General features: G+C 41.7%; 1 protein-coding gene across 3 annotated transcripts in view; it reads left to right on the top strand.

The window, feature by feature from the left end:
- Window positions 1–22,447, top strand: part of antxr1a (ANTXR cell adhesion molecule 1a) — an 86,554-nt gene that overhangs the window by 3,510 nt on the left and 60,597 nt on the right. For all 3 annotated transcript variants that reach the window (XM_060931315.1, XM_060931314.1, XM_060931313.1), the window contains exons 2-9: window positions 6,824–6,895; window positions 7,708–7,779; window positions 12,464–12,545; window positions 13,047–13,080; window positions 13,173–13,252; window positions 15,564–15,632; window positions 15,782–15,862; window positions 17,417–17,477. In XM_060931315.1, the coding sequence (XP_060787298.1) occupies window positions 6,824–6,895; window positions 7,708–7,779; window positions 12,464–12,545; window positions 13,047–13,080; window positions 13,173–13,252; window positions 15,564–15,632; window positions 15,782–15,862; window positions 17,417–17,477 (551 nt within the window). The remainder of the gene's footprint in view (window positions 1–6,823; window positions 6,896–7,707; window positions 7,780–12,463; window positions 12,546–13,046; window positions 13,081–13,172; window positions 13,253–15,563; window positions 15,633–15,781; window positions 15,863–17,416; window positions 17,478–22,447) is intronic.

The raw sequence follows: 22,447 nt of genomic DNA, 5'->3' as shown, positions 1-22,447 counted from the left end.
CTCAAAAAGTAATGAATGGATTTGGATGAAATTTGGTGGACAGCTTTAGTATTATCCTAGGTTCAAGTGACTTGATTTTGATGTTGATAATATGTGGCTTGGTGGAGGTATGCACTCTATCAATTGTCCTTCTGGTTAAGTTGTATTCAAATTCTGCACTAACACACAGTCCATCCTTAGCTGTAATACTGTTCTGTACACTCTTAAAAAAAAATTGCTCAAGGGTTTTTTGGATGGCTAACAGCTTTCTCTACTTGGACCCTTTTCTTAAAGGGATCTCCTCTGTTCTCAGATTCCTGGAGAAGTACAAATCAAAGAACTCTTTAGGGTGCTACATAGAAGGGTGTTAGAATAACATATAACAGTCTGTACTTTAGCTTTCCTTGCTATGTGAAGTTTAGTGTCCTTTATTTTATGCAAAGATAAAAAAAACATTGTAAAACTTTCATCAAATAGATTTTTGAATTTCAGCAGTAATGCTGTTGCTGATGGGAAGTATAACTTTACAAAGGCTTGTCGCATCCCACGAGACAGAAATGTTATTCTTTCTTTTTCCTTTCACTTTTAATTCTAACCAAGAAAGCATTTACTAGCCTATTAATTTATATACAGTATATATTAAACAAAAAAAAAAACTACTGGATTTATTCAGATTAAATAACACATTTCTACATTGGTTAAGGGTTTGGTATTATCATGCTGAGTTAACATCTTGATTTCATTATAGGGTTGATTGTTAATTGTATAAGCACTTTAATACTGCCTGTTTTTGGCAATAAGAAATCAAAGGATTAGAGCAGAGGCTCTCGCCAGGACCCGAGACAGGCTGAATTAATGGATATACGAATGGATCAGCATCTGGTTGTAATTGCAGAAGCTACTTGGAGGCAGTCAGCGCTTTATCCTGCAACATTTTCATATCTGCATCGGACATGCACATATAGCATTTCAACCCAAGATTCTTAAAAGACAACGATATTAGAAGACGTTAGTAGAATTGAGGTATCTTATTTCTGAGAGAAGTTAATCAGTTATATAATAAGTTATCTGATTAAGTAACTTATATTTTTCTATACCAAAACATTGATGAATTCTGTTGAGTTGAATCTGATTGGTCAGAAGGTGGTGATATATTTTCTATAACAGCAGCTCTGACAGTAGTTCTGGCTTTAAATTAAATATCATAAGTATCATTTCTATACACATTTACTGTATGGTGGACGCTCCATGTAAGCAGTTAAAAATTAAAGTGTGTAATTATTGATATGTGTGTGGCTGTTTTTTTTTTTAAGTTTTCTATGACACAACATTTATTTATTATATTCAGCATTTATTTAGCAAGGAGTCTCCAGTGTCAGTGGTAAAGCTGTTATACTGTTAGAAATAGGGGTACAGTAAGAGTTCATTTCTGTACCCTATGGTACAATCTATACTAATGTACCCCCTAGGGCTCATTATTAGATTTCAAGGTAACTATGTGTACCTGTTTAGGGCAAAAAAGGTGTATATATGTTCCCAATCAGTATATAAAGGGTACAAATAAGTACCTTCGAGGGTACTGATCTAGTGACAAGCCATTGTACTGCGAAAAGTACAGTGATGTACTTTGTTTTCTGAGAGCATAGGAATAAAATATATTTTTCTTTCTTAAAGGCCGAATTATGTACTGTACTGTCATTTTGACTGTCATTTACATTCTTTAACCCTTTCCATGACGGATCCTCATCTGATTAAACTTGAAAAACCAGAAGTGTTATTCAAGTTTAGTCATTTAGCTATTTAGTTAGCTTAGCATATAGCTTAGTATCTGGAAATAACTGCAGTCTACAGAACTGCATGTCACACATTTAAAAAAAAAAATACCATGATTTGTAGCCGTATAATGTACATTTTGGTGCAACAGGTGTTGCTGCCTCACAGTTCTATGGTTACCATCACAGGTTTGCTCTAGGTTCTCCAGTTCCCTTGCAATGTCCAAAAACAGCTCCTATATTCTATTATAAATCGGCTCCAAGTGTGAATGTGTGTGTGGGTGTGTGCGTGCGTGGGTGGGTGTGTATGGTGTCCAGCAATGCTTCCATGTCTGAATAAGAATGTAACCCCACCTCGCACCTGGTGTTCCCGGGATATACCCCAGATCCACCATCACCCTGACAAACTTTATAGATGAATGAATGGATTAAACTGAATGGAGCTCCACATAATATGTTGTTATGCAGTAATATTGCACACACATATGTATATGCAGTACTGTGCAAAAGTCTCATGCACATGCATATTTTTAAGAAATGCTGTCGACCAAAACCATCTTAAAAATAATGAAATGAAATGTGTCAACATTAAAAAAATACTTTAAACAGTAAGCAGTAACCCATAATCAATGAAACAAAGTCAATGTTTGGTCTGAGACAACCCTTTGCTTTAAAAAAAAAAATAGTATTCTCAGGTCCAATGAGTGTAGTTTTATAAAGAAATGAGCTGTAGGTTTTACTGAGCATCTTACAGAACCAGCCACAGTTCTTCTGGACACTTTGTCACACTTGCTTCTTCATTTTGCACCAAAACCCAGTAGCCTTCATTTTGTTTTCTTTTTTAATCTGCAAAGTGCTCTCTTATGGAATATGCTGCTCAGATACAAACTTTTTTTCCCTGTACAATTTATCCTGGAAAAAATACGAATGTTTGGACTCTAAAATGTTTTTGTACTGACTCGATAATGTAGAAGTCGTTAAATAGAAATCTGTAACAAAGTTTGTATGAAAAAAGGGTGCCTAAGACTTTTGCACAGTATTGTATATATGCACCTTGTACTATGTTTTTGACACAATAAATCACTTGCCATTTCATCACTAGGTCTTACAGAAGTCAATGTATTACTATTATTTCTAATGGTCTTCTCTTACCTGTTTTTTGCTTCATCTTTATGGGACATATTTATCATACATTGTAGCTGGGGTACGTTTCATATAATATCATCATTTTATTTTGAACACTTCCTTTTTATCCGGTTTGAACAACAAGCAACTTGTTTGAATAACTCTTTTAACCTGCGTTTCTTTGCCATTTTCTACTGTATCTTTCCTCCTGTTTTTCTTTTCTCCTTTTCTTGAAGCCCTTTCACCATGAGATCCAGATGTTCCAATGTTTTGGCCTTTTTTTTTTGGCAGCTGGCTCTGCAGAGGGAATTGTATCTGAGTAACAATGGGGAAAAAACAAAGGAGAAGGGTTGAATGAGTTGGTGCATCTGTTTGAAACAATTTTGTCACTTTTTCTAACTATACTGGTTTGTCCACACTATAACCAAGCACTTTAAGGCTTTGGTGATTAATTTATGTGCAGCGAGAAGAAGGGATATATATATATATATATATATATATATATATATATATATAAAATCTCATCTCATTATCTCTAGCCGCTTTATCCTGTTCTACAGGGTCACAGGCAAGCTGGAGCCTATCCCAGCTGACTACGGGCGAAAGGCGGGGTACACCCTGGACAAGTCGCCAGGTCATCACAGGGCTGACACATAGACACAGATAACCATTCACACTCACACCTGCGGTCAATTTAGAGTCACCAGTTAACCTAACCTGCATGTCTTTGGACTGTGGGGGAAACCGGAGCACCCGGAGGAAACCCACACGGACACGGGGAGAACATGCAAACTCCGCACAGAAAGGACCTCGTCGGCCACGGGGCTCGAACCCGGACCTTCTTGCTGTGAGGCGACAGCGCTAACCACTACACCACCGTGCTGCCATATATATATATATATATATATATATATATATATATATATATATATATATATATATGTGTGTGTGTGTGTGTATGTGTGTGTATCCTTGCCAAGGAAACATGGTGTAAACACAGTAGAGTACAATATTACAGACCTGAAGCAATTTAAAAAAAAGAGAGAGAGAAATCTATCAGGCGGCACGGTGGTGTAGTGGTTAGCGCTGTCGCCTCACAGCAAGAAGGTCCGGGTTCGAGCCCCGTGGCCGGTAAGGGCCTTTCTGTGCGGAGTTTGCATGTTCTCCCCGTGTCCGCGTGGGTTTCCTCCGGGTGCTCCGGTTTCCCCCACAGTCCAAAGACATGCAGGTTAGGTTAAATGGTGACTCTAGATTGACCGTAGGTGTGAATGTGAGTGTGAATGGTTGTCTGTGTCTATGTGTCAGCCCTGTGATGACCTGGCGACTTGTCCAGGGTGTACCCCGCCTTTCGCCCATAGTCAGCTGGGATAGGCTCCAGCTTGCCTGCGACCCTGTAGAACAGGATAAAGCGGCTAGAGATAATGAGATGAGAAATCTATCAATCTGCTTTTGTGTGATACAAAATTCATCATTCTTATTATATCATCGATGAGACTTGGCGATATACTGTAATACATTGCACAACACTATTGTTCAACATTATACTTTAGCCACCCATCTAACATCATTACCAGCTGTCATTGCCTGTAATTTATCCTTTAAAAAACAAAACAAAAAACCCTTAAAAATGTCCTATCTGACCCAACCTCAGAAGTTGTCCATGCCTGCGAGATCATGACTTGGCTTAGTTCAATAGTTAAAGCACTCCCCAAACTTTAACTCTCAATTACCTTAGAATAAAGTAGATGCTTTATTTTAGGATTAATACAAAGCTCGTGATGACATTTCACTTTAGAATTTACTTGGACAGATGACAAGATACACATCAGGGCTGAATGTCATGTGTATATGATATGATATACGGTATATGATATGATATGATACTGTATGCTGGATGTATCACATTTTAGGTCCACATCTGGCTCAGAGACTGGTTCATTCACCAGACTGCTTTCAGTAATTTCTCAGAGAAAAAAAAAAATCATGAACCACAGTAATGAAACAATGGACCATGAGGTCACGGTAGTTTATTTTTCCCAACAAGTGACATTTAAGCTCAGACACGATAGCCACACAATCACTCAACATGGAACAGACAGAAGGCTGAAGGTTGTGTTTAACATATGGTTGCATTATATCACATGCTGTCTGGATCAGTTTAAAAGGTCATGCTTGAAAAGGAAGAATATATGGATCTGGGCTGTTTGCTTTGGAATTCTTGGCCTAAAAATAAATGGCCCACTTGGTGGAGAGCCAGTATATTTTTCAATAACATTGTGATTCAGCGGTGAAGATTTATTTGTATTCAGAGATTTCTTGAGGACTTGAAAGGGAAAAAATGCCAGCTGTTCCATTTCAAAGCTCAAAGATGTCTAGCCTGAGTAGAAACTAGTGCTATGGCAGACTAGAAATTAAAATGGCACCATTAATGATATTAACAGTTTCTAATTTTGTCCATTATCCGTAACCGCTTATCCTGTACAGGGTCGTGGGCAAGTTGAAGCCTATCCCAGCTGACTATGGGTGAGAGGCAGGGTACACCCTGGACAAGTCGCCAGGTCATCACAGGGCTGACACATAGAAACAAACAACCATTCACACTCACATCTACGGTCACTTTAGAGCCACCAATTAGCCTAACCTGCATGTCTTTGGACTGTGGGGGAAACTGGAGCACCTGGAGGAAACCCATACAGACACAGGGAGAACATGCAAACTCCATACAGAAAGGCCCCCGTTGGCTGCTGGGCTCGAACCCAGAACCTTCTTGTTGTGAGGCGACAGCACTAACCACTACACCACTGTGCCGTCTTTTGTCCATGTATTAATTATTATTATTATTATTATTATGTAATGAAGCGGCACGGTGGTGTAGTGGTTAGCGCTGTCGCCTCACAGCAAGAAGGTCCTGGGTTCGAGCCCCATGGCCGGCGAGGGCCTTTCTGTGCGGAGTTTGCATGTTCTCCCCGTGTCCGCGTGGGTTTCCTCCGGGTGCTCCGGTTTCCCCCACAGTCCAAAGACATGCAGGTTAGGTTAACTGGTGACTCGAAATTGACCGTAGGTGTGAATGTGAGTGTGAATGGTTGTCTGTGTCTATGTGTCAGCCCTGTGATGACCTGGCGACTTGTCCAGGGTGTACCCCGCCTTTCGCCCGTAGTCAGCTGGGATAGGATCCAGCTTGCCTGCAACCCTGTAGAAGGATAAAACGGCTAGAGATAATGAGATGAGATGAGATGAGATTATGTAATGATGTTTCAATCCGGGTGGTGTAGTGGTTAGCACTGTCACCTCACAGCAAGAAGGTTCTGGGTTCAAGCCCCGTGGCCGGTGAGGGCCTTTCTGTGTGGAGTTTGCATGTTCTCCCCGTGTCTGTGTGGGTTTCCTCTGGGTGCTCCGGTTTCCCCCACAGTCCAAAGACATGCAGGTTAGGTTAACTGGTGGCTCTAAATTGACCGTAGGTGTGAATGTGAGTGTGAATGGTTGTCTGTGTCTATGTGTCAGCCCTGTGATGACCTGGCGACTTGTCCAGGGTGTACCCTGCCTCTAACCCATGGTCAGCTGGGATAGGCTCCAGCTTGCCTGAGACTCTGTACGGGATAAGCGGCTACAGATAATGGATGGATGGATGTTTCAATCCATTGCCTTTATAAATAATGTGATATTTCTAAATGTGATACTCTAACTCAAACTTGACTACATTTCTGGATTACTATGAATATTCTGAGAACTGTATGCCCATTGTCTGTCTATATGTTGTGTTAATTTGCTTATCTGTTGATGTCTGTGTGCACTTTTATGTTTAGTTGTGTGTCAGTTTTTTAATACTGCACATTTGGAGTTTGGGGAAACGCAATTTCAGTCCTCTGTGTAATTCTGTTACATGGTTTGATTGACAATAAAGTTCACTTTTTGACTTTGACTAACACAATGTCTGGTCCTCTATACAGGTCAGGAAGTGTGCAGCATCACTGGACTGAGATTTATAACTTTGTGGCACATCTCGCTCACAAGTTCATTAGGTAAGGAAACTTGTAGCACTCGCACATTCTTTAGATTTTATTTTAGTTCACCAAGACCATGTAGACTCTTCTTCAACTGTCTTTAATCACTGAAGTGGTTATTCTCATTAGAGTGTAATCTCCACTTTATATATTAAAGAAGTCTCATTTTTGTTGTGTTGTAGAGTTCTCTTTTTTGTTTTTAAATTACATACATTTCACATGTGATGTGGAAAAACATGTTAAAATGCATTTCAAAGTCCATATTATGCCCTGAAATTGTACACGTGTGACATTATGTGCATAATATGCGATAAGTAAAACCAGATGTGAAAAAAAATGAATCATGTATTGAAAAAATAATAATCACTTCTTAGGGTTTCTGCGAGAGTCAGCAGAAAAGCACTGGAGTCAAAGGAGTATAAATTGGTTGTGTTGTCTGGGTGGGAGGGGTGGCATACTGTCTCCCCTCTGTCAATCACAGGGACACTCATCAATATTGGGCATCTGTGAGCTCAGGGATACAGAAGATAGCTCAGGGATACAGTAGATAGCGCTTTTCTCAGAGTGTGTTACACTGCCCTGTGATGTGATATGATGTGATCCAGGGGTTCGAAAAGATGCAGTTGGCTGAGTTTATGTGTCTTGGTTGGTGGCTGTCAGGTGGGGAAGGAATTATCAGATGACCAAATTGGGCAGAAAAATGGAGGTGAAATGGGAAAAAAAATACATGTTGAGATTTTTTAATGCACAAACAAGTCAACTGTGTAAAAAAATCACAAGTGAAATTTCATATACGAATCATGTGTTGCTCATTTCCTTATTTCTCTCAGCCCACAGCTTCGAATGTCCTTTATCGTGTTTTCCACTGAGGGCCGGATTCTCATGCGGCTAACAGAGGACAGGTGAATGAACATGCTACTATATGAGCTAAGAGTTTTTTGTTGATTTTTTTTTTCCCCCAAAGTGGTGCTTTATATAACCTGATGTAATATGTGTACAAAATATGATGTGGGAAAGCCATGGCCTAATGGTTAGAGAAGCTGTTTTGAGACCAAAAGGTTGCTGGTTCGATTCCCCGGACCAGAAGGAATGGCTGAAGTGCCCTTGAGCAAGGCACCTAACCCCCAACTGCTCCCCAGGCTGCTCTGGGTATGTTGTATGTTGCTCTGGATAAGAGTGTTTGCTAAATGCCATTAACGTAATGTAATTTCTCACGTTGAAGCTTTACGCAACTGTGACACACCTTCTGTTAAGATTTTCACTTCTCAAAAACAGTTTATGCTCTCAGAGGGGCTAGGATAGTTTGATCTCGTATTAGCTTGCTGAACTTGCTAGTTCCTGCAGGACATTATACTAGCCAATGATGTAATGAACTTTTAAATTTCCCAGATATGCTGTAGTGGGTGTAACATCATTCAAATTAGCCTATCACAGCAAGCTATACCAAGTCATTCAGTTTTTGTTTTTAATTATATGACACTGGCAATAATAATAATAATAATAATAATAATACCTTATGATCTCATCTCATTATTTCTAGCCGCTTTATCCTGTTCTACAGGGTCGCAGGCAAGCTGGAGCCTATCCCAGCTGACTACAGGCGAAAGGCGGGGTACACCCTGGACAAGTCGCCAGGTCATCACAGGGCTGACACATAGACACAGACAACCATTCACACTCACATTTACACCTACAGTCAATTTAGAGTCACCAGTTAACCTAACCTGCATGTCTTTGGACTGTGGGGGAAACCGGAGCACCCGGAGGAAACCCACATGGACACGGGGAGAACATGCAAACTCCGCACAGAAAGGCCCTCGCCGGCCACGGGGCTTGAACCCGGACCTTCTTGCTGTGAGGTGACGATGCTAACCATTACACCACCATGCCGCCCCTACCTTATGATAATATAAATTATTAAAAGCGCTAAACAAATAAACTGAATTGAATTTCATTGAAATGTAATTTATGTCTCAACTAAATATGTCATTGCTGGACTCTATAACACTGATAAAGGATCAGGTTGCAATAAGCATGAAACACATTACAAAATTTTACATTTCCATTGCCAGTGCATGATAACAGCTGGACTGTATATGCTGAATTTTTGATTTAGTAAAGGATAGTGACCCATGCACTTTGAGATACAATAAAACAACTCCAAAAATGACCTCGACACTTGTATCAATACCAGATTGGCTTGAACAAGTTTCCAGTATATGTTGCCCTGTGAGATTGCCTTTTCTGTATGTTGGATATGCTCATAATCTCTGCGAGCAAAGATTTTTCACGTCTGGGAAAAGTAAGAGATGTTTATTGTCTTCCTGGTTTCCAGTTTCATACATGTTTGATTTCCTCAGCATGTGCCTCTCTAATTTCAATGCCAACTAGCAGCAGCAGCCGACTCTCTTAGCTGCAGACACCATTATTCATTCGCTTGAAGTTAAGAATAAAAAACACATTAATTTGACAGACAGCAGTTGATCCGCTAAAGGTGATATCATGAGATCCAGTTGCATCCAAAGGGGAGCTCCCTTCCAAAGTGGATGGCTGGTGACACATTTTTACTCTTTCTCCAAATCCACTTTGAGAAGGGAAGATTTTTACACTTATCTGAGCCAAGCTGACGTGGCTACTGAAGCTCACATTTGATTTTCAACGAAAGTATAGCCAAATTCTGCAGAGAGCTAAACAGAATTTAGATAAGAATAAAAATAAAGCCCTTCACAAGGTCAAATTGACATTTTCTCCAATATATTGTACAGTTCTAAGAACTACATAGTCAGAGATGTTCACTAGTATAAAATGTAAGTCCAAGTCAAATCTGAAGTCTTTGTCTTGGAATCCAAATCAGGTCTCAAGTCTTTACCTTGGAGACCAAGTCACGTTTTGAGTCTTTACCTTGGAGGCCAAGTCAAGTCTCAAGTCTTACCTTGGACTCCAAGTCAAGACTTGAGTCTTTACCTTGGAGTACAAATCAAGTCTCGAGTCTTTACCTTGGAGTCCACGTCAAGTCTTGAGTATTTGGAGTACCTTGGAGTCCAGTCTTGAGTATTTATCTTGGAGACCAAGTCAAGTCTTGAATCTTTACCTTGAAGTCAAAGTCAAGTCTCAAGTCTTACCTTGAACTCCAAGTCCAGTCTTGAGTATTTACCTTGGAGTCCACGTCAAGTCTTGGAGACCAAGTCAAGTCTTGAGTCTTTACCTTGGAGTCCAAGTCAAGTTTTGAGTATTTACCTTGGAGTCCAAGTCCAGTCTTGAGTCTTTACCTTGGAGTCCAAGTCAAGTCTCAAGTCTTTACCTTGGAGTCCACATCAAGTCTTGGAGACCAAGTCAAGTCTTGAGTATTTGGAGTACCTTGGAGTCTAAGTCCAGTCCTGAGTATTTACCTTGGAGTCCAAGTCAAGTCTCAAGTCTATATTTTGGAGTCCAAGTCAGGTCTCAAGTCTTTATGCTTGAGTCTTTAAGTCAAGTCCTAAGTTGACAGAATCTGCATACATGAGGAGTATGTGGGAACTTTAACTGTGTAGAAATGATAAAGTATGGTATTATTCAGAGTAAAGGGGAAAAACACAATAGAGCAATTGTGTATCGAAGTAAAGGTTGAAAATATAAAAAATAAATGCCACTTGACACTATATATTTCTTGCACACATAAAGGTCAAACATGACAATCTCTACTTGGTCTTGACATCTTTTAAAACTTTCTCTCTCTAAACAAAAAAATAATAAAATTGAACAACAAAATAATAAAACTCAGAAGTCTACATTGGGTTCCATTTCTGTTAGCCAAGAAGAATCTGAGACTAAAAGGGGCACAAGATCACCAAATCTTGACAGTTAGAGATTGAAAAAAAAAAATCCCCTGCTCTTTTTCCAATCTTCAACTGTCCCATTTTATTGATCCTGAGCCCGCTGTAGCCTCAGATTCTTCTTCTTGGCTGACAGAAGAGGAATAGAAGTGGAACATGATGTGGTCTTCTTCTGTTGTAGCTCATCTACCTCAAGGTTAATTTTTTGTGTGTTCTGATATGCTTTGTTGCTGTTATGTCTTTGTTGCTCTAGATGCTTGGGTTTTGTTTTGTTTTTCTGCACCATTCTGAGTAAACTCTACATGAAAATTCCAGGAAATCAGCAGTTATAGAAATTCTCAAACTAGCCCATCTGGCAACAACAATCATCCCATGGTCCAAATCACTGAGATCACATTTTTCCCCATTCTGACAGTTGATGTGAACATTACTTGAAGCTGTTCTCTGGTATCTGCAAAAATAAATTAAAAGGGCACTCAGAGAGCGCAGCTTTCTGCCAAGGACAGTAGTCGATTGTATGATATGGAAATCTGCAACCGCAACCACTTTATATGTCTGAAGTCTGGATATATTTCCAAAACTATGAGAATTATGTGCCCACATGTGTGTCCCAGAGGACTACTGTTACACGTGAATGTGGATTGTGATCTGGATTCATCATATTTCTACATTGGCTATGTTTCATCACTAATGAACTTCACTGCCATCTACCAGATTTTAAGATATATGGCATTGCTAAGCATTGGTGAGACTTCTGCCAAAGCCAAATGCTGTATCTCGCAACCTTAGCAAAAGTGAAACTAAATTCGTGGATTCATGACTCAGATCTGCTCCAAAATTTGAGGGCTTCTTCCTTGGACCATGCTACACCTTTCCACCAAGTGTTATAGAAATCAGGTCAGAGAGTTTTGTGCAATCCTGCTTACAGTCAGACAAAGAGACATACAAACACAATGTACCAAAATCATAACTTCCTTGGCGGAGGTAATAAACAAAATAAACCAACTTCATACATGCAAAGACAGTTAGGTTAACATGGGGTGGCCTTGGGCTCAAGTGCCCTTGAGCAAAGCACCTAACCCCCAACTGCTCTCTGGGCGCTGTAGCATAGCTGCCCACTGCTCTGGGTATGTGTGTGTGCTCAGTGCTCACTTGTGTGTGTGCATGTGTGTGTTCACTGCTTCAGATGGGTGAAATGCACAGGATGAATTTCATTGTGCTTGAGTGTGCATGTAACAAATAAAGACTTCTTCTTCTTCTGATAAAAGTTATTTTTCTAAAACTTTCACACACACTGTTCCCAGGTAATCATGGAAATACTTATTGTTCAAGTTACTACTGATGAGTCCAAGTCAAGTCAGGAGTCATAAAGCACAAATTGCAGGTCAAGTGTGAAGTCTGCTCAAGTCACAAATACGGGTGCCTATTTCTTCATAGAGTGTATATGTGATATTCTCTATTTTGTTGATGATGTGATGGCACAGGAGCATCGCAGACTCTGATAGTTGGTATCAGAAAGCTAAGTCACGGTTAGAAATTAGCCTAAACGAAAAACATTTTTGGTCAAACATATTTATGTTTTCTTAAAGTGGACATGTCAAGTATACTATTGGGGAGATATAGCAAAAGTTAAGCAAAGAACAGAAAGTTTCCAGAGAAACAGGCCATTTTGGAAAAAAGTCATTTGTGACTTGCTGCTGACGTGACATGCTGACAAAATACAGTCTGGACAGTATTTTTATGCACTTACATTTATTGTGGATTATTTTTTCAGAGAAAAAATTCGCAAAGGTCTGGAGGAGCTCCAGAGAGTTCTGCCAGGAGGGGATACTTTCATGCATGAGGGTATTCAAAGGGTGAGTCAATGGTGCCAGCTCATCTCATCTCATTATCTCTAGCCGCTTTATCCTTCTACAGGGTCGCAGGCAAGCTGGAGCCTATCCCAGCTGACTACTGGCGAAAGGCGGGGTACACCCTGGACAAGTCGCCAGGTCATCACAGGGCTGACACATAGACATAGACAACCATTCACACTCACATTCACACCTACGCTCAATTTAGAGTCGCCAGTTAACCTAACCTGCATGTCTTTGGACTGTGGGGGAAACCGGAGCACCCGGAGGAAACCCACGCGGATGGTGCCAGCTATCTTGGCTTAATTGTAGTCAGTTTGGGCAAAATTCATGACCTATTGATTTTTTACACATGATTCAGCTATTTTCACATGGTTTTGAACTTAATTTTTGTTTATATATATATATTTTTTTAATTTGGATATGGTTCATTTCCTTGTGTTTTTTTCCCCACACATGATTAGTTGATGGTAACTTAAAACTGCCTTTAACTCCATTGTCTAGGCAAGTGAGCAGATTTACTATGGGAACACTGAAGGTATGTTCATCAAATATCCCCATTCTTGTGTCTGCATGTGAAATACTTAGAAAAGTTATGAAACTGATCTCAATGGTGTCGTTATTAAACAGGGTACCGGACAGCAAGCGTCATCATCGCACTCACAGATGGAGAATTGCATGAGGACCTTTTCTACTATGCTGAAAGAGAGGTAGGCAAAAAGAATCACTTAAGATCGCATTCATGTTGGCATCAAATTCCTCCTTTAACAGACTTTTTCCACCTGCGTGAAGCATAGACTCTTCTTTCCAGTGTACGCACATTCATCACCAGTTCATTACTTTGATGCCTTTTTTAAACATGAGATAAAAACAGAGTGTCATCAATTTATGTTCCACCCTTCTGTCATGCTTGCGATGAACTAAAAGGGCTACTTATTGCACATCTGCACAGACAGAAATGTATCTCAATGGGATCATGTTAGTATGCAGCTCAAAACAGCTATGTCCAAGACAACACAAGAAACAAAACAAAAAATGTAACTGCTAACATAACTTATTATTACCTCTGCCAAGGAAGTTATGTTTTCGGTAGCGTTGGTTTGTTTGTTTGTTGGTTGGTTTGTCTGTTAGCAACATTACGGAAGAAGTTATAAACGGATTGCTCTGAAATTTTTTTCCAGAGGTGTGACTGGGCACAAGTAACAATCCATTAAATTTTGGCGGTGATCCGGATCACCGTCTGGATCCCGGAAATTTTTAAAGGATTCTTGGCGGAGGTCTGCGCTCTCCGAGTGCTTTTCTAGTCGTTACTCATGTTTTAGGGTTGGGGTCTACAAATAAAATTTGTGAAAGTCCAAGTAGTATGAGAAAAATATAAAAGTCTGAAGTCCTTCCCGCACCATGCCCTGGTCTTCCCAGGCAGTCTCCCGTCCCAGTACTAACCAGGCTGTTGAGGCGCATAGGGTGGCGCTGATCTCCGTTTCCATAGCCCTCAGCCTCTTGCCGATACAGCTAGGATTATGGTGGGGGGCTAGTCCTTTGGTAGCCACAAGAGTTTGACTTCCCACTCACATCTATATTGCAGCCTGCCTTGCCAGATGGCAGTAGGTACCATTTTTATGATGGTCTTTGGTATCAACCGACTGCGAGTAGAACTTGCGATCTCCCAGTCAAGAGGCAGACATGCTAACCACTAGGCCAGCTCACAGTAGTATGAGAAAAATACTGTCAAAACTGATAAATGTCAAGTCCCTTATGAAAACCTATGTTTAAAGATGATTGTGTGACTTTACAATACCGTTCAATCTCATATCTAATAGATAACTATGCAGGGACTTCACTATGAACTAAGGAATAATTACTGGGTTAGCTTCATAAATCTCAACACCATTAGCCTAATTTATACTCTTCCACCAAGTTGTGATATTACACCTCCCCAGTACCAGCTGTCCCACTCCCTTGAGTACTAAATTACTTCCCAAGCTCTTCTTGTTTATACAGATTGTACTCGAAAGTATAATCAAACTAACACATTTTGTGAAGTCTTGCCAACTCTTGAATGTGCGTATGTTCTGAGCCTTGTATCTTGTTATTGCCTTTTCCTCATTTTGATCCCTGCTTCTTTCTTTGACTTCATTTTGGCCCATTGGATTTGTGTTTCATACTTGAATTTCTTTTGACCCTTGCTCAGCTTATGAACTTGGATTATGTATTGGGCTGTTGTCCAATAAATCTCCAAAGCCAAGAATCTGCAAACCTCTCCCAAATCCTGTATGTCACATATACATTGTGTGGTGTTACATAGTTGGGGGTTAAGGATCACTGGAGGAGTAGTGCCTTTCTAGCAGCCTAGGCAGACATCCTAGACCGGTCTTCCTACATCCAGCAGTTTGTGAAGCACAACATATGATCACTCAAGAGCTGATCACACTAGCCTCTCCATGGTGAAGACCGGCCCATGTGTCCTACTCGTGGTGCCCCTGTTACCTTCACTAAACATGGTGGATCTAGGGGAGAAGGAACCTCGAAAACAAACTTATCACCTAGTCCCTTAGATGGTGAAACAAAAAATCCCAACATGGTGTACGCACAACGCTGGGCCCCACTGCCTTGTGGGTAGCTGGGGATAGTGAAAGGCTAAGGAAAAACAACCCCGACAGAAATATCGGAGTAGAGCCTCGTAGCTGGTATTTGTTCCAGTTTGACAAGTCCCTGGCAATTCCTGTATCCGGATTCATCTCCAGCCATCTCGACTATGTCTAGCCACTGGATCCAGATGTCTCTGGATGAGAAAGTGCGGATGATGCTGTGCAAGTCCTCCTCACTATAAACTAAGTCACACACAAGTCATTCAGTCAGCATGTCAACCACTTCAGCAAGTCAATCAGTGGTTGAAACCTTCAGAATGTGGTGTCACCTTTGTCCTCTTTACATGCATATTCAGTCTGAATAACTTTGTTCAGAACTTTGCATCTGTTTTTCTTGACGTTACTTGGTTCTTATTTTTGTGTTGCTTATCAGGCCAATCGTTCCCGAAGCTTGGGTGCCTCAGTCTATTGTGTAGGGGTAAAGGACTTCAATGAAACACAGGTGTGTATTGTCATACCATGGTTTAGAATAGACACAATTCCGTAACTGAAAGCCTAAAAAAAGTCTTAGACAAACATAAAACATGTGGAACTGGTGCTTTTTTTTGAGTGTTGCTATACAATATGACTGTATTTATAATTTTATTCCAGCTTGCCAAGATTGCAGACAGCAAAGATCACGTTTTCCCAGTGAATGGTGGGTTTGAGGCTTTGCAGAGTGTGATCGACTCGGTAAGGGTTTCTGTGCTGCATTACTAGTGACAAAGTTACACATGTATGAGCTAAGACCTATGGTTGTGATTAAGTGAACTGGGAAATTTCTCCCAAATGCTTCAAAATCAGTTCTGAAAGTGCCTTCAGAACTGATTTTGAAGCATTTGGGAGAAATTTGAGAAATTGCAGTAGCCATGTGAAACTTCTTGTGCATTTAATGCTTATTGCAATCTGTTACATCCAGTTTTATAAAAGTCAAGATCCAGCGAGGGTATATTTAGCTTGAAAAGAGTGTAAGAAACTGATGACACTTGTACAGTGTGGCACTGGGCATTATAATGAATAGGTATTACATTACGTTACATTAATGGCAGACGCTCTAATCCAGAGTGACTTACAATGCACCCAGGGGAGCAGTTAGAGGGTGTATTCAGACCAGGATAGTTCGATAGTTCACTTCCTTTGGTCCGAACCAAATGTTTTTTTTTTATTTTTTCATTTTGGTGCGGTTCGCTTTCACACTGTACATTTTAGTAAGCGGACCAAAATCTGTCAATAAAGCCATGCGCCCTGAGGTCGTTCAGCTATTGGTCAGAGACGACACGCGCACAAAGCGCTGTTCTGGGGAGCGCGTGAACCCCTTCTCCTTCATTTTCTCACTGAATACAGCAAACACGTCGGCATTTTTGTGTGTTCTCTCCAAAAGCTCAGATATGTGGACATCTGCCCATATATCCACAAGGGTGCGCGTTTCTTCCTCGGCCCACGTTTGCCCCCTACTCATTTTTTGTACTCTGTAGTCTAGCCTACCACTGGTCTGAATGACTGAACGACTGTTGTAAGGTTCCCTTGACAACTGAAACAGTGTTTGCACTTTGCGGTGGAGTGTCAAGACTCTGTTTCCCATAATGCTCGACAAACGACGGAAGCTCCCGAGGTACAAAAAAGCAAAACTGTCGGATTAGGTCCGGTCTGCTTTCACACCTCCAAAAGGTCCGCACCAGGGTTCCTTTGGTCCGGACCGAGTCCGACCTTGCAGCTCGGTCTCGGTCCGCTTGTTTGGTCCGGACCAGAGTTCGGTGGTTTGTATTCAGACCAACTCAAAAGGTCCGGACCAAGGGAAATTTGGTTCGTTTGGTCCGGACCAAACAACGTAGGTGTGAATACGCCCAGAGGTGAGGTGCCTTGCTCAGTGGCACTTCAGCTATTCCTGCCAGTCCAGGGAATCAAACCAGTGACCTTTTGGTCTCAAAGCTGCTTCTCTAACCATTAGGCCATGGCTTCCCCATGATTTATAAGTTAGCAAGGAACTTTTAGCACTTTTTTTTAACTTTATGAAGAATTATTAGAGTTTATAAAAGGTTTACAAGGAATCGTTACCAGTTTGCAACATTGCCACACATGAATTCAGAATTAGGATGCAAAGGTTACATTAAAGGTTACTGCATGAATAAACTGAAATGAGCTGGTTTTAGAAGAGGGTGTAAATTTATAACCAGGTTGCTAAAAGGAGCTCATGTGTGCTACTGAAGATGTTTAATAGTTCACAATAGTTCTGTCTGTTTCCATCAGATCCTGAGAAGATCTTGCATTGAGATCCTTGCAGCAGAACCTTCCAGTATCTGTGCTGGAGGTGAGTGAGTGGTGTTTTGTGTATTTCCTTTCATCACCTCCATTCATCCAGCTACGTTTTGAACAACACACACATCACGTTAAGCATCATGACTAGACCTTATTCAGTTCAATTTGGGCAAAGTATTTAATTCACACTGGCTGTGTCAGAGGTACATGAGCAGCCCAATAAACGAGTCCTTGTATTACAATGTGGTTGTTTTGTGCTCTCTCTCTCTCTCTCTCTCTCTCTCTCCATAGGCCATTTGTGACTCTATTTGCAACAACATAAAAATCCACTGAAATACAAAACCACATTTTCAGTACTCCAAAATGAAAAGCTAAAAAGATGTTATGATTGTGAAAACTGTAGCTGCATAGCAAACTGTTTGTATGCTATGATATCCATTTTACACCAACATAGGGAAAGGAACAAAGGAAGCAAATACAAATATAGCTGCAAGTGGTGATGAAGGGCCCGAGCACCTCCGGTATGCCAAATCTGGCATGAATCCAACAAACTGCCTAGGAGGAGAACGTCAAAATGTAACACGTGTCAAAATGCACAAAAACAAAATTAATTATCTTCCTGTTGAGTTTGGCTAATACAACGTACCTTACAATTTTGTTCGTCTTGGGGCACCCCACACACACCTACCAAATTTTACATGGATAGGCGAAACTATATACAGGGCACTATAATGACATGTGGGGGCGCTATGGAGTCCCCCGGACACACCTGGGGCCAAGTGTCTATCCCTGAGTAGTGGTGGCCAGGACTGATGTGTGTACCAAATTTCATGAGATTGCACTGATGAGAACCACCTCAAAAATGGCTAAGTCTTGAAGAAAAATAATAATAATAGGAATCCTTCGGAAAACAATAGGGCCTTGCACCTCAGTGCAGCACCCTCTGGTGGACACCAGAGGCCATGCACCTCCGGTGCTCGGGCCCTCAATATTCAATGTTTGTATAGAAAAGTAAGGAGTGAATGAGCAGCATGTGAGTGTAATTAGTAATTGTAAGAGTTTGCACAGCTTGGCTGAAAGGGGGCGTAGATAACAAGGAGGTGTGGTTGTTGGTGTGTGGGGGGTCTGGAAGCTCCCTAACTAGGCTTTAATTTCATCCATCCATCCATTATCTGTAGCCACTTATCCTGTCCTACAGGGTCACAGGCAAGCTGGAGCCTATCCCAGCTGACTATGGGCGAAATGCGGGGTACACCCTGGACAAGTTGCCAGGTCATCGCAAGGCTGACACATAGACACAGACAACCATTCACACCTACGGTCAATTTAGAGCCACCAATTAGCCTAACCTGCATGTCTTTGGACTGTAGGGGAAACCGGAGCACCCGGAGGAAACCCACGCGGACACAGGGAGAACATGCAAACTCCACACAGAAAGGCCCTCGCTGGTCGCTGGGCTCGAACCTTCTTGCTGTGAGGCAACAGTGCTAACCACTACACCACCGTGCCGTCCTGCTTTAATTTCATTAATTAAATATTACATTTCACTGATCAGCCATAACATTATGACCACTGACAGGTGAAGTGAATAACATTGAGTATCTCATTATAATGGCATCTATCAATCCTACAGAAGAGCTACTGTCACACAAACTGCTGAAAAAGTTAATGCTGACACTTTTCTGTTTTAGTCAGCATTAAAGGAACAATCCACCGTACTTCCATAATGAAATATGCTCTTATCTGAATTGAGACGAGCTGCTCCGTACCTCTCCGAGCTTTGCGCGACCTCCCAGTCAGTCAGACGCAGTCAGACGCGCTGTCACTCCTGTTAGCAATGTAGCTAGGCTCAGTATGGCCAATGGTAGTTTTTGGGGCTGTAGTTAGATGCGACCAAACTCTTCCGCGTTTTTCCTGTTTACATAGGTTTATATGAGCAGTGACATGAAACAAGTTCAGTTACACAAATTGAAACGTGGCGATTTTCTATGCTATAGAAAGTCCGCACTATAATGACAGGCGTACTAACACCTTCTGCGCGCTTCGACAGCGCATTGATACGGAGCTCAGATATCAATGCGCTGCCGAAGTGCGCAGAAGGTGTTAGTACGCCTGTCATTATAGTGCGGACTTTCCATAGCATAGAAAATCGCTATGTTTCAATTTGTGTAACTGAACTTGTTTCATATCACTGCTCATATAAACCTATGTACACAGGAAAAACGCGGAAGAGTTTGGTCGCATCTAACTACAGCCCCAAAAACTACCATTGGCCATGCTGAGCCTAGCTACATTGCTAACAGGAGTGACAGCGCGTCTGACTGCGTCTGACTGACTGGGAGGTCGCGCAAAGCTCGGAGAGGTACGGAGCAGCTCGTCTCAATTCAGATAAGAGCATATTTCATTATGGAAGTACGGTGGACTGTTCCTTTAACATTTTCAGCAATTTGTGCTACAGTAGCGCTTCTGTGGGATTGAACCATATGGGTTTGCCTTCATGCCCCATGTGAATCAATGAGCCTTCGACACCCATGACCCTGTCGCAGGTTCACCAGTTGTTCTTCCTTGGACCACTTTTGGTAGGTACTAACCACTGCATACCAGGAACACCCCAAAAGATGTGCCATTTTGGAGATGCTCAGACCCAGTCATCTCACCATCACAATTTGACCCTTGTCAAAGTCACTCAGATCCTTACGCTTGCCCATTTTTCCTGCTTCCAACACTTCAAGAACTGACTGTTGAACTGACTCTTGTTGCCTAATATATCCCACCCCTTGATAGGTGCCATTGTAATGAGATAATCAGTGTTATTCACTTCACCTGTCAGTGGTCATAAAATTATGGCTGATCGGTGTATATTTCTCGACAAATCACTAGGAATATTGCAGTTGTGAAAACAGTTTAAAATCTGTGCAAAAAAAAAACGTGGGGGAGAGGTGTTGCTATTCTCCTGCCAGTAAAGAGTACAGCTGAGACGTGGCTGAGGTCTTGACTCATCACTTCCAGATCAAACACCAACTCATAGGACAGCCGAAGTCACTGTTCTGGCAGCAGAGGAATAAATATGACCTCAGACCTCAGCTTCCTGTCTGATTTGTCTCAGTGCTTATGGTTGTCACAGATGACGAGTGCTTCATTCAAGTTGCCTGGTGAAGAATGTGCAAAGTTTGTGTGTTGAACTCTTGAAAGCAAACTTGCTAGATAAAAGCCGCCTCAAAGACCATTTTGTTTCACGTTAGCAAAAAAATGCTGACTACGAAGAACATAAGGGTAGGAGAAAAACTGAATCAAGGGTTGTCGATCAGAGACAGCTGGATGGAGTGAGCTGAAAGTGAAGGGGTGTTTTTATAGATGGGTTATTGGATTCGGTATGTCTATTCTGGAGTGCTTGGTTTTGCAGCACTTTGAGCCAAGATAAGAAACTAAATCAAAAACAAAATGTTGCCATTTGATTCATGTTCCTCAAATAGATCTGTTTAGTCAGCATTATGGAGAGCAGCTGCTATCACTCCTATATGATAATTCTCTGTTAATTGCATGCTTTTCAAGGGTTTGCATCGTTTGGCTTTAGTTAAGTTGAATTTGTTACATCGTCAGGGGAACTACAAACGTCACTCACCACAAAGTGCCTCTCAAAGTCTCTGGTGAAAAAGACTCATTTTCAAAACCACTATGGTCAGAATGGTGAGGTTTCAAGGGATCATACTGATGTTTCTGACCTTTAGGAATGCTGGAAATTTGCACTAAAAGCCAACACACGAGCTAAAGTCCCAAGCAATTATGCTGACTGCCAGAGGCAGCTTGTCCATAAGGGCAGGTGGGGCAGAGCACAAATATATATATTAAAAAAGTCAAAGTCCCTCCCGTGCCAAGACCTGGTCTTCCCAGGCTGTCTCCTATCCCAGTACTAACCAGGCCTTTAAGGTGCATTGGGTGGTGCCAATCTCCGCTTCTATAGCCCTCAGCCTCTCATATGGCTAGGGGGCTGGTCCTCTGGTAACCACAAGAGTTTTACTCCCCACTCGCATCTGTATTGCAGTGTGCCTTGCCAGACGGCATTAGGTACCATTTTCATGATGGCCTTTGGTATGACCTGACCATGAATAGAACTTGTGATCTCCTGGTCAAGAGGCAGACACGCTAACCGCTAGGCCAGCTCACGGTAAACATATAGAGCAACAAATTTACAATCAATTTAATTTCCATTAAAATACTAATTACCCCTTTTGATTGACCAACACTTTTTGTTATTTGATATACTCTGCAGGTGGCATGGTTGTGTAGTGGTTAGCACTGTCACCTCACAGCAAGAAGGTTCTGGGTTCAAGCCCAGTGGCCGACAGGGGCCTTTCTGTGTGGAGTTTGCATGCTCTCCCCGTGTCCGCGTGGGTTTCCTCCGGGTGCTCCGGTTTCCCCCACAGTCCAAAGACATGTAGGTTAGGCTAATTGGTGGCTCTAAATTGACCGTAGGTGTGAATGTGAGTGCGAATGGTTGTTTGTCTCTATGTGTTAGCCCTGCGATGACCTGGCGACTTGTCCAGGGTGTACCCCACCTCTCGCCCATAGTCAGCTGGGATAGACTCCGGCTTGCCTGCGACCCTGCACAGGATAAGTGGTTATCAATAATGGACGGATATAATCTGTTCTATTAATTTGCTTACTTTTTGAGGTGCTATACAACTGTGGTGCAGTGAGCATGCTAGAGATACCTAGTGGTCAAAACAGGAACTACAACAAGCACTAATATGCCCCTTTTCCACCAAAGCAGTTCCAGGGCTGGTTCGGGGCCAGTGCTTAGTTTGGAACCGGGTTTTCTGTTTCCACTGACAAAGAACTGGCTCTGGGGCCAGAAAAACCGGTTCCAGGCTAGCACCAGCTCTTTGCTGGGCCAGAGGAAAGAACCGCTTACATCAGCGGGAGGGCGGAGTTGTTAAGACCAACAACAATAACAAGACCGCGAAAGATCGACATTTTTAAGCGACGAGAAGCAGCAGCTGTACAAATGCGAAGTCATCCATT

Source organism: Neoarius graeffei, chromosome 10 (genome assembly GCF_027579695.1).
Source record: "Neoarius graeffei isolate fNeoGra1 chromosome 10, fNeoGra1.pri, whole genome shotgun sequence".
Classification (NCBI taxonomy): Eukaryota; Metazoa; Chordata; class Actinopteri; order Siluriformes; family Ariidae; genus Neoarius; species Neoarius graeffei.
Note: the sequence above shows the minus strand (reverse complement) of the source record. Positions and strands in the feature narration are given on the sequence as shown.